The sequence below is a fragment of the Mesoplodon densirostris genome, chromosome 2 (assembly GCF_025265405.1).
Source record: "Mesoplodon densirostris isolate mMesDen1 chromosome 2, mMesDen1 primary haplotype, whole genome shotgun sequence".
NCBI classification, from domain to species: Eukaryota; Metazoa; Chordata; class Mammalia; order Artiodactyla; family Ziphiidae; genus Mesoplodon; species Mesoplodon densirostris.
Genome location: NC_082662.1, coordinates 155,191,347 through 155,208,755, shown reverse-complemented (window position 1 = coordinate 155,208,755; position 17,409 = coordinate 155,191,347). Strand labels below are relative to the sequence as shown.

The window sequence follows — 17,409 nt, the reverse complement described above, 5'->3', positions numbered from 1 at the left end:
TGTGCCATTACATATGATGTACCTTCTTTCTGGACCCTCCCTGCTCCATTTCATTTCGTTTACTTTTACTTGCCCTTTAAGAATCAGTATTACCCCTCATCTGCTTTAGAGATCCCTTCTGTGTTCTTCCACAGCACTCCGTATAACTATTACAGCCTTTACCACCTTCTATATTCTCACTCCTTTACTTACCACTTGTAGACTAGACTTGGAGTTCTTTGAGGGCTTCATTTTCATCATCCCCAAAAGAAGCCCTGTACCCATTAACAGTCACTTCTTATGTCCTTTCCCAGCCTCTGGTGACAGCTAATCTACTCTCTATTTCTATTTTATATGGATTTTTATCTGTTTTGGACATTTCATATAAATGTGTGGTTCTTTGCTACTGGCTTCTTTGACTTACCATAATGTTTTCAAAGTTTGTCTATCATGTATCAGTACTTTATTCCTTTATATAGCCAAATAGTCTACTGCATGGATATCCCACAATTATCCATCAGTTGATGGACATTAGGATTGTTTCCACTTTTTGGCTCTTATGAATGGTGCCACTGTGTACATTCGTGTACAAGTTTTTGTGTGGTCATGTGTTTTCGTTTCTCTTGGGTATATACTTAGGAAAAGGATTGCTGGGTCATAATAGTAACTCTGTTTAATATCTTGAAGATATGCCAAACTGTTTTCCAAAACAGCTGTTCCATTTTACATTTTCACCAGGAATATAAAAATTTTCCACATCTTTACCCACACTTGTTGGTAGACTAATGAAGACTGTGTCATTCTTGTATCCCCAGAGCTTAACGAAATGCCTAGCACATAGTAGGCAATCTACTACGTGTTTATTGAGTGAATGATTGGTGTGTAACTGCTAAGTGGAAGAATTGAGATTAACCCCATATCCTACTGACTCCAAAGCACTTGCAGGCTCCTGCATTCTGTCTTTTACCTTATAGCTTTATTATAGTTTATCCTTTCGAAAACATTTATTAAGGCAGACAAATAATTGTGTAATATTCTGATAAATACTATCGTAGAAATATGCACAAAAAAACACTAAACACAGAGACAGACCTTCCTTGGGAGTGGAGAAGGGGTCCACAAACAATTTGCAGAAATGATACTTCAACTGAGTCTTGAATTCATTAGGCAGAGAGGGAAGGAAGGGCATGTCACAAGAGGAAATAGCTTATTCAGAGGATCTCAAAACCTGGCTTATGATTGGCTATATATTTATCTTTAGTGAATGGATAAATTAAGGAAAGCAAAGAGGGAGGAAGGAAAACACTGAACTTGAAAACAAGTTCACTAAGCATTTGGAAATTTGAGGCTTAAAGTCAGGGGAAGGGTGGAGCTAGTGATACAGATTTGAGGCTCATTCCAAATGATAGCACTTGAAATTATAGAGATGCGTAAGATTGTCCAAGGAGAGTATATAGCATAAAGGAGAAAGGAACCAAAACCAAAACCCTAGGAAGTACAGTCATTTTAAGAAAAGATAGAAAAATTAAAAGGAAGCGAAAGAAACAGGAAAACTTGCTAGGGAGGTAGGAAGAGAAGCAGGTGGGAGTAGAGTCAGGGTATATAAGAACGGAGAACACTTTTATTGATCATTGAAGTTTGATATAATTTCAAGCTTACAACAACTTTGCAAGAATAATATAAAGTTCCCAAATGTCTTTCATCCAGGTTACCCTAGTGTTAACACTTTACTACATTTGCTTTAGTGAACTTTTAAAACAGGAGATAAGAGGTTCATACCTCTGATATTGTAGAAAAAGAAATTATCTATTGGATTTGACAGAGTTTAGGTGGAGTTTACAAGAACCGTTCCAGTAGAATAGTTGGGAATTGAAGCAAACTGCGATAAATTATGAGGTTTATAATTTAACAGCAGATGGAAGCCTCTTTTCCCAGTAGATTGATTTTAAAATGAAAGGAAAAAAGGGAGTGATAGCCTGAGAATAGTGGTTCTCCATTATGACTATTTAAAAGTGAAATCTTCCTTTCTTCTACTCATCTTTCCTGAAAGTTTCTTCTCAGACTTATGTCTATGTAGCATTTTTATGTTTTATATTATATCTTTCGTCATTTCATATCTTGATCATAAGGCACATTTCCTTGGCCAAATAAGTTTACTTTGAAGTTATGATCCTTATTTTGTTACCTTTATTTTTTTTCTGGTCTGTTTCCATAATATCCTTAAACAGGAGTAGTAGTGGTAGCAGCCGTCAAGAAAGTCCTTCAGTTCCATCTTGTAAGGAAAATGAGAAGAAACTTCATGGTGAAAAGACGGAGAGTTCTATTGATGAACAGGTCCAGACTGCTGTGGATGATTCTCTACGAAGTGATAGTGTACCATCTCTTCCCGATGAGAAAGGTAACTTTCTTTGCACATGTATGTATAATTATCGTTTGGGGAGGCTTCCAGAACCCTTTGAGATATTTGTGACTGAACTAATTAATATAATTAGACAAGGTTTTATGTCTGATATTAAATGTATTCAGGTGAAACTGTTTGAAGGCCATACACCATGCCAGTAGTAACCTTGCTAATGTTTTACATGGTTGTGTGTCATGATTCTGAGGGGAGGCAAGACTAAATCTAGGTGACCATGCATGTGAATGGAATATATACTCAGTACTGAAAAAAATTACTTTTATCCTACTGTAGATGTGTAACACGATCATAAAAAGGAGAATACATTATTAGAACTTTAAATTTTAAATAATATAAGGTACAATTTATTATAAATGATAACATCAGATATATTAAATAGATTAAAATTCATTACTTTTCCTGGATCATAAATTAAAGCTGTACTCCTATCAAATCATGGGTAGTAAATAATATAGCAAAGAAAACAGAATCTGGCAACAAATGGCACCTTTAAGACATTAAGTTGGTAAATTAATGGCCTCCATTCTAGATTTATTTTTTAAATAACTGGTCATTAAGTAGTGCTTTTGATTGATAGTCTAGAACTGTAGTCTTCAAAGCAGGATAGGCAAGACAGTCTTTGGAGTGTAAGAAGAAAATATTTAAATTTTAAATTTTTTTCATCCTTCAAAAATTTTTTCTGTAAATTTTATAGTGAATATAATATAGGGATATAGTAGTCTATAGTTATGGCAGCCCTAGCTGATTAATACAGATGTTGTTACCTAGAAGTTGGGGTGATGCTATAACAAATACTAAAAGTGTAGCAGTGGCTTTGGAACTGGATGACGAGTAAAGGATAGAAGAGTTTTGAGGTTCATGCAAGAAAAAGCCTATACTGCCTTGCAGAGATTGTTGGTAGGAATATGGTCATTAAAGGTGATTCCGATGAAGTCCAATAAAGGTGGAAATTAGGAACATGTTATTGGAAACTGGAAGATAGGCAGTCCTTGTTATGAAGTGGCAAAGAACTTGACTGAACTTGTTCTAGTGTTTTGTGGAAAACGGACATTAAAAGTGATGACCTTGGATATTTAGCTGAGGAGATTTCTAAGTAAAATGTTGAAGGCATAGCCTAGTTTCTTCTTACTGCTTATAGTAAAATGTGAGAGAAGAAATAAACTGAAGGAATTACTAAGCAAAAAGAAACCAGAATTTGAAGATTTGGAAAATTCTCAGCCTATCTATATTGTAAAAAATGAGAAAGTGAGTTCTGGAGAGAACACCAAGGGTGTGACTGGATAGTTACTTCCTAAAGACATTACCCATGGATTTAATCAGCCATCTCAGCATGTTCAGCAGAAGCCAGGCACAGAGGTGGGGTTATACTAGCAGAGACATAGCCAGTTTGGACTAAAGGACAAGAGACAGGATGAAATATAGGAAAGCTTTTAGACTTCTGGGATTCTGTGGGATGGGACAATAGAGCTATCCAGCTGTGAACATGCCTATCTTTCAAGAAAGCTAAGGTGGCTAGAATTCATGGGGCAACCAAAATCCAAAGAAATTAAAACATTGAAAAACTAGTATGAAGAAGAAAACGGGGGAAAATCTAGGTCACTTTGGTTTGGCAATGATTTCTTAGGTACAACACCAAAAGTACAATCCATGAAGGAAAAAATTGATAAGGTACACTTTGTTAAAAATTAAAAACTTCTGCTCTGTTAGAGACATTATTAAGAGAATGAAAAGCCACAGACTGTTAGAAAATATTTGTAAATCACGTTGGATAAAAGACTTATATCCAGAATGTATAAAGGACTCTTAAAACTCATCAGGAAAATCAGCAGCCCAATTAAAAAATACGCAAAAGAGCTGAACAGACACACTTCGTTGAAGAAAATATACAAATGGCAGATAGACATGGGAAAGGTCTTCAATATCATATATTTATAGGGAAGTGAAAATTAAAATCTCAGTGAGAGGGCTTCCCTGGTGGTGCAGTGGTTGAGAGTCCGCCTGCCGATGCAGGGGACGCCAGTTCGTGTCCCGGTCTAGGAAGATCCCACATGCGACGGAGCGGCTAGGCCCATGAGCCATGGCCGCTGAGCCTGCGTTTCCGGAGCCTGTGCTCCGCAACAGGAGAGACCACAACAGCGAGAGGCCCACGTACCACACACACAAAAAAATCTCAATGAGATACTATAACTTGCCTATTGGAATAGCTAAAATCCAAAATAACAACAAATTGGGGCAAGGATGCTGAGCAACACGAACTTGAATTTATCACTGATGAGAATGCAAAATGGCACAGCGCTGCTGGAAGACATTTACACAGCATTTTATAATGACCCAGCAATCACATGCCCAGGTGTTTGCCCAAGTGATCTGAAAACTTATGTCCACACAAAAATCTGTATGCTAATATTTGTGGCATTATTATTCATAATTGCTAAAAAACTGGAAGCTATTCAGGGCTACTAATTGAATATCTCCTGAAAACTGTTATAATGATAAAATCTACTTGCTCCATATTCTTTTATTATAGATTCAACTTCTGTTGCAACAGAATATTCCCTGAAATTTGATGAATCCATGACAGAAGATGAAATAGAAGAAAGATCATTTCGATCTTTACTACCTTCTGAGAGTCATCGCAGATTTAACATGGAAAAGAAAAGAGGCCATCATGATGACTCTGATGAAGAAACTTCCCCCGAAAAGACTACACTGTCCTCTGCCAAGGTGTGTTTCAGTTTACCTGTGGAGATACTTCATAAATAGTTGTGGATGTGTTATCTCAAAGGTATGAGGAATTATTTTGTACTTGAACTCAATTGTCAGCTACCAGAATGATTTTCCTGAGATATCAGTTTTATATTTTTGGTATAGAATCTGGCTTTGCTTTCCTTATAAAGTAGCTTACAAACTTATTCCTTGGAATGATATGTAAGGCTTTTGAGGATCTGAGCCAAAGTTATGTCTTGAGCTTTTTCACTTACTTTGCCCTTACAACACTATTCCATTTAAAAATGTTCATTTATATCTTTCTTCTCATTAAATTGTAAGCCTTTTGAATAACAGGGGCAAATTCTTACCCAGCTTTACACCCCTGAGACAGTACCTGGCTTACAGTAGTTGTTTGTTAAAATTTTATTGGGTGAATAAATTAGCAGATGAATGTTACTGGCTTTCACATGCCTTTTTTTTTTTTTTTTGGAAGAATGTTCTTTTATGTGGTTGGCAGCCTTTTTATATACATAATTTATTTTTATAAGTGCATACCTCTTTTAATAAAGTTAATTAAGTTCCAAAAGGTTTAGATGGTGATAAACATGACATAAACTCTCTAACTCAGGAGCTGAGCATGCCATTCTCAGGAGGACAAGACAGCTTTTCTAAATTTACTATGGAGATGGTTAGACAGTATATGAAAGAAGAGGAAATGAGAGCAGCTCACCAGTCTTCACTCCTGCGTCTCCGTGAAAAGGCCTTGAAGGAGAAAACTAAAGCTGAATTAGCCTGGCTAGAGCATCAGAAAAAGTAAGTTCTTTCAGTGAACATAGTTTTGACTGTTCGATTTCTCCTTTCATGAAAAGGAAATGCTTTGTTTTTAAAGATGTTTTTGTTTCCTCATCTAGTTTAATTTGATCAACCCAGTTTCTCAAGCTAGAAATACAGCAGTCATCCTTGAATCATGTTGCTTTCAAGACATCCTAAACATATAACATTTTCTTTGCATTTCTCTTTTATCACTTAACTGACTCTTATATTGTTATTTTATACTTAATTCCTTTACTATGTTATAAATTTCTCAAAGCTATTTTATCTTTAAAGGACATAGTCTAGGGTTTGCATATATCATATATCCAATAAAATATTTGTTGGGTTAGGAGTTGCTGCATGCAGCAACTGTTATCCACATTTGAAAATGTTAAATGGGTTAGAGATTTGTTAGTGGTTGAGAATTCTTGACATTAGAATAGAAATTTAATCTAATCTTTGTCTCAATGGGAATAATTGCAGACATCTACGAGATAAAGGAGAAGATGATAAAATGCCCCCACTCCGAAAGAAACAACGTGGTTTGCTCTTAAGGTTGCAGCAAGAAAAGGTATGTTAGGAAAAACACTCCTTTAAGAGAAAGTAAGGTGACAAGTTAGATTGTGGAATCTATTATTTTGCCTAATCTCTTTTTCTTACTATCACATTAAAGGAGATTTAGTTGATATTTACCACTGTTGATGCCTACTACTATGATTACAGGAGTTGCTTAGTGGCCTATCATATTTCTCCTAAATTAAGGTTGTGTTTCACTGCTAACTGAATACAATATAGAGTAAGACCTTCTGCCTTCATTTACTATGTAAAATAAAGTTGTGCTTTGATATACATATTTTTAAAATTAAGATGTTTGTGAGTCTAATTGGATTAATTTTTTAGTTACTGTTTCCCCAAATAGATTTTCAAGACATATGAATTACAAATTCACAAGTATTTTGGCTTAATGGACTCAGAAAGACCTGGCATTTGTATCCTGGAGAGGCAGCATGGTGTAGTGGTTAAGAATTCAGGCTCTAGAGTCAGATTGCCTAGATTAAAATCCCAAACCTTCCAATTATTAGTTTTATAATCTTGGAAAGTTACTTAACTTCTCTTTTCCTCAGTTTCCTTATTTATAAACCGAGCATAATAATGATAACATACTTTGTAGGGTTGTTAAGAGGAATAAATGAGTTAATACATATAATAACTTAGAACAAACCTTGGCACAAAGGTAAGTGCTCAATAAATGTTAGTTGTTATTTGAATTCCAGCTTCGTCCGTTGCAAATGCGTATTCATGGTCAAGTTTAAGTAACTCTCTGAGACTTAGTTTCCTTATCTGTTGGAGTGAGATTTTATTTCATATGGTGGTTGTGAGGATTAAATGAGGTAACATATGTAAAATCTGTTTCACGTTGCCTGGTAAGTACTTAATAGATTCTAGTTTTCTTTTCCTTTATTGACCTGTTTTCAGGTACTAGCTACTGTGTTGGATGATCTGTGAACTTAATCATTTGAGTTATATATTGGAATATTACTTAATAGTTTTTTTAAAAACTTTGCCCTAAGAGGAACTCCCTGGAAGTCCAGTGGTTAGGCCTCGGTTCTTTCAGTGCCGGGGGCCCGGGTTCAATCCCTGGTTGGGGAACTAAGATCCCACAAGCTGCGTGGCGTGGCCGAAAAATAAAAATAAAAAATAAAAAAACAAAAATTTGTCTTTGATTTTTCAGTAGATATACTATGATTTGCCTAGGTGTGGTTTCTTTTGCACTGATACTATTTAGAGTTTGCAGAGCTTCTTGAATCTGTTGTTTGTAGTATTTCATCAGTTTTTGAAAATTATCTCTTCAGGTGTTGCTTTTGTCCTATTCTCTCATTCCTTTCCTTCAGAAGCTCCAAGTAGCAAACATTAGACGTTTGGACAATTTACCACGTCTCTGTTCTGCTCTGTTTTGTTTTAATGTCATTATTTAAAACAGTAAAACAACCACGGCAGCATCATCAACTACAACAAAAAACCACTGTGCTTCTGTTTGGAAAGTTTTTATTGACCTGTCTTTGAATTCATTAGTTACAGCTTCTGCACCGTGATGTGTACTGTTAAATCTATCCAGTGAGTTCTTAATTTGATTTCTTTTTTAGTTCTATAATATCTGTTTTGTTCTTTTTTATAGATTTTAATTCTTGTTGAAATTCTCTGCCTTTTCATCTGTTTTTTGACCTTTTTTGTTATTTTTTGAACACATTATTCATAGTTATTTTAACTTCCTTATCTGCTAACTCTATCATTTGGACATCTTTGTGTCCGCTACTATTGTCTGTTTTTATTTTTTATTATCATATGACCCTTTTTCTTAAGATGCCTAGTAATTTTTTTTTTTTTTTTTCTTTTTGCGGTATGTGGGCCTCTCACTGTTGTGGCCTCTCCCGTTGCGGAGCACAGGCTCCGGATGCGCAGGCCCAGCGGCCATGGCTCACGGGCCCAGCCGCTCCGCGGCATATGGGATCCTCCCAGACTGGGGCACGAACCCGTATCCCCTGCATCGGCAGGCGGACTCCCAACCACTTGCGCCACCAGGGAGGCCCCTAGTAATTTTTTTTATTGAATGCTGGACACTGTGTATAAATAACTGCAAAGGCTCCAGATGATGTTATCTTCCCTTAGAGAGGATTTATCCTTTCCTCTTCTATGCAGTTAGAGTGGTCAGCTGTTCACTTTATTCCACTCAGGGGCTGAGCTGGGTTGGCATTGGGTTGCCGACTTGGTAAGCCTCCGTCTACTTCTGCTTTGCATTAACGCTCGGTTGTGACGCCACAGGGATTTCAGTTGAAAACCAGGTTAACCTTTTTTTATCAGCACAAGAGACTGTTGGGGATTTCTGCTCTGCTGTTGAGAGGTTTCTGGCTTAATTCCTTAGCCTTTTTGCCTATGCTGCTTTAGAATTGGTGGATGTTTTGAGGTGAAGACTAAGTTTGAAGGCTTAAGTCTTAAGACTTAAGTTTAAGACTTAACTGTCTTAGGTCTTCAGTTTTTGTCACTGAAGTTCTCTGTAGCTGGTGGGAGTGTTAACTGGTGTAACGACTTTCAGAGCAGTTTGACTATAACTAGGTAAATTGAAGACATAATTTATGACTCAGCATTTCTATGTGTTGGTCAATATCCTAGAGAAGCTTTTACAGTATATAGGGAAAAGTGGGAACTATTTCTTCAGTAAGAGAATAGATGAACCAGGTCATATTTCTGCAAGAAAATATAACACTGCAGGAAAAAAGAATGCATTAAATATAAGAACTGTTTAATAATGGTAATGTTCTGTATCTCTGCTATCCAGTACAGTAGCTGCTAGCCACATGTAGCTTTTTAAAAAAATATATTTATTTATTTTGGCTGTGCTGGGTCTTAGTTGTGGCACGCGGGATCTTTTTAGTTGTGGCATGCGAACTCTTAGCAGCGGCATGCATGCGGGATCTTGTTCCCTGACCAGGGATGGAACTTAGCCCCCTGCATTGGGAGCGCGGAGCCTTACCCACTGGACCACTAGGCAAGTCCCTACATGTAGCTTTTGAGTACTTAAAATGTGGCTAGTGCAACCAAGAAACTGAAATTTTAATTTCACTTAAAATTAATCTCAACTTAAATAGCTACATGTAGCTATTGACTACTGTATTGAACAGGACAGCAGTAGGTCTTATCAAAGATCATAATATTGGGACTATCCTGGCAGTCCAGTGGTTAAGACTCCGTGCTTCCACTGCAGGGGGCACAGGTTAGATCCCTGGTTGGGGAACTAAGAATCCCTCATGCCATGCAGTGGGGCCAAAAGTTTTTTTTTAATCATAATATTAGTTATTACAGAAAAACAAGATGCAAAATAATATGTACAATATGATACCATTCTTGTAAATTTTTAAAAGTCACCAATTAGTAATATATGTTCCATGGAATCACTTCATGCATCAAAAGTACCCAGCACATGTAGGGATGATATACTTCTGGAGAGGAAAACAGAAAAAGAGATTGGGGTAGAGTTTAGTTTTCTCTCTAATGAATTAATTTTGAAACAGAGATTTGAAACAAATGTGGCAAACTGTTCAATCCCAGTGGTGGGGGTTTGAGTGACTAATTTTTCTGCATACTATGTTTATAGTAGGCCAGAATCCTTTTTAAGTAAATGTGCAAAGAAGTACTCTTTGATCCAACTAGCTGTTACAGACCAGGGTTCTTGGCCTCCTTAATCAATAGAAATTGATCAGAGGCCAGACAAGAAATTCAGGCAAGGCTTTATTGGGGCCCCTGCTGTAGCAGGGGGCAGTGAGAACAAACAATAGGTTCCCTTGCTTGCTTGCTCGCTTTCTGGGGACCAGCGAGCTGGTTCCTTATGTGGGGTGAGGGTAGGGGTGTGTCCAGGGGTTGGGCGGGAGGGGTGGCTTAGGTGGTTTGCCCACCCCTTAGGGGGTGCTGTGTGCAGGGGGCGTGCGCAGCACCCTGCTTTTGCTCCAGGCTCTTCAAAAGTGGCAGTTGGTTTTTTTGGTCTCTTTGTATCTTTTGGGTCCAGAATTTGCCCTAGCATGCAAGCAGTTATTTTTAGTCCCGTATAGTTTCTTTGTATTTATAGCTTAAGGAGAGGTGTCCAGGTGCAAGCTTTGCAGCATTGTAGCAAAGGTTCCCAGGTCCCAGGCCTGTCTCACAGCTATCCCTAGAAAGTTGCCCTGTAGGAGTAAAAGCACCAGAGTGTGAGGATATATGTACTGAGATACTTACTGCAGTTGTATCAGTAGGGACTATTTTGACATGTAGTGAGATGGCTGTGAGGAATTTGGCCACATATCTTTGCACAGCTGTATCCAACAGGAACATATTTTCCTTATTCTTTTTTTTTGAGGTGAAATTCACATAACATAAAATAACCATTTTAAAATGAATATACCATTAACCATTTTATTTATTTATTTTTAAAATATATATTTATTTAGGCTGTGCTGGGTCTCGGTTGCAGCATGTGGGCTTCTTAGTTGCGGCATGCAGGTTCTTAGTTGTAGCATGCATGTGGGATCTAGTTCCCTGACCAGGGATTGATTCCGGGCCCCCTGCATTGGGAGCGTGGAGTCATACCCACTGAACCACCAGAGAAATCCCACCATTAACCATTTTAAAGTGAACAGTTTACTTGCACAACCTTATGGCTTATTCTTAAGAGAGATGCAAACACTTTCCCCTTAGAACCCCTTGAAAAAACCTTTTCTTTCTTCTAGGCTTGGATTGGGTGAAATTATACATTAATTGGTTTAGAAACTCAGGCCTAAGCTAGTAGCAGTTTTCAAAAGGTGTTCTGTAGAGCTCTGGGGATCCCTGAGACCCTTTCATGGGTCAGGGAGATCAAAACTATTTTCATAAGGATAGTGAGATGTGAATTTGCCCTTTTTATGTGTTGACATTTGCACTAAATGGTGCAAAAACAATGGTGGTAAAACTGCTGGTGCCTTAGCACAGATCAGGGCAGGGGCACCAAACTACTAGTAGTCATTATATCTTCCACTGCCACATACTTGCAGCGAAAAAAAATCTAGTTCTACTAAAGAATGTCCTGATTAAGTAATAAAAATTATTAATTTTATTGTGTTGACCTCTGAGTACTTGTTGTTTTCATATTCTCCGTGACAGGAATGGGAAGCCCACAAATTAAGCACTTTTCCTAGATACCAGAGGACGGTGATTAACTCATGGGAAAGCATTTGTGTAGTTTGAATTGCAAGCTGAGCTAGCCAGGTTTTTTTCATGGAATACCATTTTTACTTGAAAGAGTTATTCAGAGACAAACTATGTTTGCTCAGATTAGGGTATTTGACAGTCATTTTCTCAAAAATGAACAAAGTGTGCTTGTCACTTCAAAGAAGGCAGTTGACAGTGTTTGTTGCCAATGATAAGGTTCAAACTTTCAAGCAAATGTCAGAATTTTGAAAAATTTCTGTCTACCACCTAATACTAAAGAATATTTTTCGAGATCACAGTGATATTAATAAATGTGATTTGGGGGGATTGTATAATGAAATATGTGAACATTTGGAAGATCTGCATAACTGAGTGAACTAAACATTGTCCAAATGAGCAATGCATGGTATTTAAAAAAAATCAAGCCACGGAGATGGGGAGGAATAAATGAGTAGTATGGGATTGACAGATACAAACTACTATACATAAAATAGATAAGCAGCAAGGATTTACTGTATAGCATAGGGAACTATATTCAGTATCTTGTAATAACCTGTAATGGAAAATAATCTGAAAAAAAATTAGTGTATAACTGAATCACTTTGCTCTACACCTGAGACTAACACAGTATTATAAATCAACTATGCTTCAATTAAAAAAAACAAACAAACCCAAACCAAAAAAAAAAAAAAAAAACCAAGCCAGACAGTAAAGAGATGTGCAAACATCTACATACTATTTTCACTAATTTTGTTTGTTTCGGAAAATATAGTTATTTTCTTCAAAATGTGAATAAATGCCATTGTACACTCATGAGAGAATGGGAGTGAAAAGGCAAATAATGTCTTAGTATTATGAAGATAGTTTGACCCTGAGAGTCTCCAGAAGGGATCTTAGGAAGCTTCAAGGGTCCTTGGACCATACTTCGAGAACTGGTGCTTGAGAGGAATTCATACACGTGCCCAAGGAGACAAAAAGTATAAAGCTATTGCTTATAGTATTGTTTGTAATAGTAGACAACAACCTTACCTAACTATAGAGGTAATAGATACATGAAATCTGTATACCTCCAGTGTAAATTTATGCAACATTTAGGGGCAAATCAACATGGAGACATATAAAAGCAATGTTTAGTAAATAAAGCAAGATTGAAAATATATATGTACGATATAACTTATAAAATATTTTAAAACATACAAACCAAACAGTATATATTTTTTTGCAGGTAAGTACAAATATTTGTAGAAGAATTTTAAAAGGATGTATACCATGGAAGGATATATACCATGATAGTGGTTACCTCTAGGGAGTTGGAGCAGGGAATTGTAGACCGGTGTTATCTGTAATCTTTTATTTCTTTATGAAATTAAAGACTAAGAGAAAATATGACAGAGTATTAACAATTGTTAATTTGGGATTTTGGAATTAAATGTTTATTGTGCACTTTTTTGCATTTTCAGATAGTTTTTAAAAATCTCTTTAAAATTTAAATAAATTGTAACAAGTTATTAATATCTTTATTATGCTTACTTTATTGACAAGAAAACAGATTACAACAAATTTATGAAAAAATGGACAGTCTGTTAAATTTTATTATTAACAGTGAAGTGTATTATTTTTTGCCCACTATTAGCAAAAGAAAACAGTAATATCCTGTGTGGAGAGAGTTTGGTGCAATGTAGTCTTAAATGTTTCTGGTGGCATTTTATGTGGAGAAAATTCTTTTCTGAAAGCAATTTTAGAAACTGTTCTAAGGGCCATAAAATCATTCATTCTCTTTGACTTGTTTGTCCTACTTTTTGGACTCTCTCCTAAAGAACTAATCCATAGTATGAAACAACTTATAGGCATTAAAGCACTATTCGGAATGGAGTTTAGCAATAGAATAATGGTTACATTAATTAGTTTACTTGATATGCAATTATTAAGCAAATAAGTGTAAAGACTAAATGGCACTATGGAAAAATATGAAGGGGTATGTTAAGTTTTAAAAAGGGATATGAAATTATCAGTCTGTTGTAATTATAATTACTTGAATTAAGGAATCATGTTAAATTATTTTAGAGTGATGGAGTTATGTGACTTTTTTCCCTCCTCCACTGCTTAAAAATTTTTCAGTATTATTATTTTTATCTTGAAATGCTGTATGTATTTATTTTTGATATATGTGATGATTGGATTTTCTTTTTAAAATATTATTTTGGACTTGTCTCCTCCAAATTTCAATCCCTCGCCTAACTCTTTAAACTTTAGGCAGAAATTAAACGTCTTCAGGAAGCCAATAAGGCAGCTCGGAAGGAAAGACAACTGATTCTTAAACAGCAGGAGGAGATAGAAAGAATCAGACAGACCACCATAAAACTGCAAGAGAAGTTGAAGTCTGCAGGGGAGAATAAATTGGTAAATTACATGAAATTATTATTAATTTGTTTTCTGCCTCATGTTGCTTGCTAATACCTAACTCTACCTCATCTTCTAATATGGTGGGTGTGTTCTTTCTAGCACTATGATACAGTAATGCACCAGGATAAAGTTCTATGTATGTGCCTTTATGTAAAGTGAGAGTCTTTTTTTTCCTCTCATGGGATATTCAAGTTTTGAAAGGGACATGTAGGTCATATATTAGTTTAAAAATGTTTTCCATTTATAAATTCAGTTGGGACAGAGAGCCTTGTTTTTGCTTATCAATCCAAATATCAATATCAATATATATTGCTCAGAATTAATAGGAATATATTCAATCCAAATATATTCCTCAGAATTAATGGGAGGAATTAATTATTTTTGCTCTTTACATAATACTTTTGTCAGCTGTCTAATGTCTAATATAATGATACAAGGTTCAAAGGAGATATTCAGACAATAACAAAATTTGGACCTATTCTGAAATACTGTAAAGTGTCAATATAGTGTTGGAAAACTCAACCTGTGTAGCAGTACAGTTAAATAAATCTCTTAATATTCACTGCTTTGATTTTTAAAGTACACTTTAAATTTTGAAACAATCTCAGATTTATAGAAAATTTCAAACACAGTACAAAGAGCTTTGATTTTCTCAGTCGAGAGTTATGTTGCCAACAAATTAGTATTGACACATTAGTTTTCATATCTCTTTAATCTCTTTCAGTCTGGAAAAGTTCCTTGACTCTCATGACCTTCACACTTTGGAAGATTACATGCCAGATATTTTGTAGAATGGTCCTCAAGTTGGGTTTGTCTGATCTTTCCTCATAATTAGATTCAGGTTGTGCATCTTTGGCAGGAATATCACGGAAGTGATGCTGTATTGTTCTCTGCAATCAGGTGGCACCTGATTTTGATTTATCTCATTACTGATGATGTTAACTCGAACACTTGATTAAGGTGGCATCTACCATACTTCACTGTATAGTTACTCTCTTTCTCTTTGTAATTAATAAGTGCATTGCATGAAGGTATTTTGAGGCTACATACATTCCTGTTCTTCATCAAAGTTAAATTTATTCTTTTATTTATATGAGTATGGACTCACAGATTTGTGTTTTACTCAGCATTATAATTTGTTACTATCATTATTTGTTTTGATGCTCACTTTTTCTCAAATTGGGCCGTTAGGAGCCTCTTCGAGCAGGTTTCTGTGTCCTTTTGACATGTACCCATCAGTCTTTGAGCACTTTCATGTTTTCTGGAACAAGACGTTTCAGGGTCATCTTTTACTTTCCCTGCCTCAGCCTTGGAATCAGCTGTTTCTCCAAGGAGGATAGTTATTTAGAAATCAAGATCTGGTGCTAAGCATGCTCACTGCTATTCAGGTTTTGTTGCTCCTAAGCAACAAATCTAGGGACTATATAAGTACATGTATATACATTTTACTTGTGTGATATAATTTTGTCCTTTAAGTAATACCTTAATTTCAGCTATTTTACAAATACTGTTTTGAAGATAAATTAATTTTGAAATGACAGTGTTTAAATCAGTTTGAGATCTTAAATTCCAGTATAATTATAATACTTTACTACCCCCTATTGTTTGCAGGACTCTCATAGTGATGATGATACAAAGGATAATAAGGCAACCAGTCCTGCTCCAACTGACTTGGAGACCCGCAGTCCTTCCCCCATTTCAATCTCCAGCAGTGAAACTAGCAGCATTATGCAAAAACTGAAGAAAATGAGAAGCCGCATGGATGAAAAGTAACTCATTTTAAAAAATATCTCCTATTTACACTGTAAAGTAGTAGCAACAAATAATATTTTTAATGTATTTCATTAGATTAGATTGATACAACATAATATTTTATGGATTCAGTTGCATTTTAGCAGTTATTAAGTCATCCTAGAAGTCAGTTAACTGTAGACCTTATTTATAAAACAAATTTTCTCCATCTTAGATACAGACAGGTTTCTTATTTTAAAAACCAAAGTAGTATTTGCACATATACCCATGACAACGTTTTCTCCTTTCTTTTATTAAAAGTTATGAGTAAGTGTGAAATTTTTACCTTTTCTGAAATCTGAAGACATGTCCACTGACTTGAGGGAGCAATTTAATGGTATATCTTGAGATCTCATCCTGTGACTCTTGACAACTGTCAGGCTTACTCAAGTAGAAGAGTGAAATTTTAACCTTGTGAGTGGGTCTGAATTGCTCAATTAAAACCAGAAAGTCTGAAATTCTCCTGGGATGTTGAACGATTTGGCAGTCTACCATTCTTCTAAAACATTTCTAAGTATTATTTTTTAAAGACTCTTTTAAAGAAAGCTACTCCTATTTAGATATAGCTCAGTTATGTGTCAGCTTTGACCGTACCAAGTGACATTTACATGAGAGATTACTCCTTTGCGTGTACATTTGATTAAATACACTTATAAAGTAGCTGCTTGTGGACTGTTTTCTACCTTCTTTAAATATAGAAGAGAGGTCCATTAAAATTTTTGTTGACTGCTCTTTTATTTTAAGTTAGCAATTTGAACCACAGATTAAACTTAAGTTGTATCTTGATATCCTTTGGCAGTATACTGCCCATCACCAAATTTATAATGCTCTATGTTTATATGTGACATCAACCTATGATTTAGTTATTTTCTGAACAGTCAAGCAGTTGTAAATCAAACCTTACTTACTATAGGTACAGTGTTGTACACTGGCACTTCATTGCTTAATTGAAATTGCACTTCAGTAACTTAAAATTGGCATTTGATAACTTAAAAATACCTAAATTGATTATGAAGATAAGTTTAAATAATAAATAGAAATTTTAAAAATAAAAAATATAAGGGGGTGAAAGCTGAATATTTACAAATGTGTAAGTGTACCTTTTGTAGGATTTCCATGGGATAGACCAATTAAGACTTATTCAAATAGGAATTCTTTTTTCCTTCCTGATAAAAATTTCCAGTAGCCTGTATGGGACATACTGGATTGCTCCAGGGATCTTTGAATTCAGAATAATCTATCTCATAAATTTTTATAACTGATTTGGCATTTTATATCTGCCTCTAAATGCCTTTGGATCATAAATGTTGGAGGAAGGACAGCTTCAAGGGAAATTTCTTCATTGATTCCTTGCTTGTCTATACCAGTAAAATCTTCATTGCTGGTCTCTATGAATAATATTCTAATAATTTTAATCACATCCATGGAAGGAACTGCTAATCCTATTCTGTTTGTGAGATTAGTCAGTTTATATGGTGTTTATTTGAGATTTGGTTAAAACTTTAAAAACCCTAAATAACAAGTTAAAGGTTGAATTTATTGACTTTGTTCTAAGTTTTGTTAATTATTTTCTCAGAGCCCAA

General features: G+C 35.5%; 1 protein-coding gene across 3 annotated transcripts in view; it reads left to right on the top strand.

Annotated features, from left to right (window-relative positions):
* CEP350 (centrosomal protein 350) overlaps positions 1-17,409 on the top strand; it is a 144,427-nt gene that overhangs the window by 63,833 nt on the left and 63,185 nt on the right. For all 3 annotated transcript variants that reach the window (XM_060091184.1, XM_060091185.1, XM_060091183.1), the window contains exons 22-27: positions 2,208-2,377; positions 4,926-5,122; positions 5,736-5,920; positions 6,404-6,491; positions 13,886-14,032; positions 15,647-15,804. In XM_060091184.1, the coding sequence (XP_059947167.1) occupies positions 2,208-2,377; positions 4,926-5,122; positions 5,736-5,920; positions 6,404-6,491; positions 13,886-14,032; positions 15,647-15,804 (945 nt within the window). The remainder of the gene's footprint in view (positions 1-2,207; positions 2,378-4,925; positions 5,123-5,735; positions 5,921-6,403; positions 6,492-13,885; positions 14,033-15,646; positions 15,805-17,409) is intronic.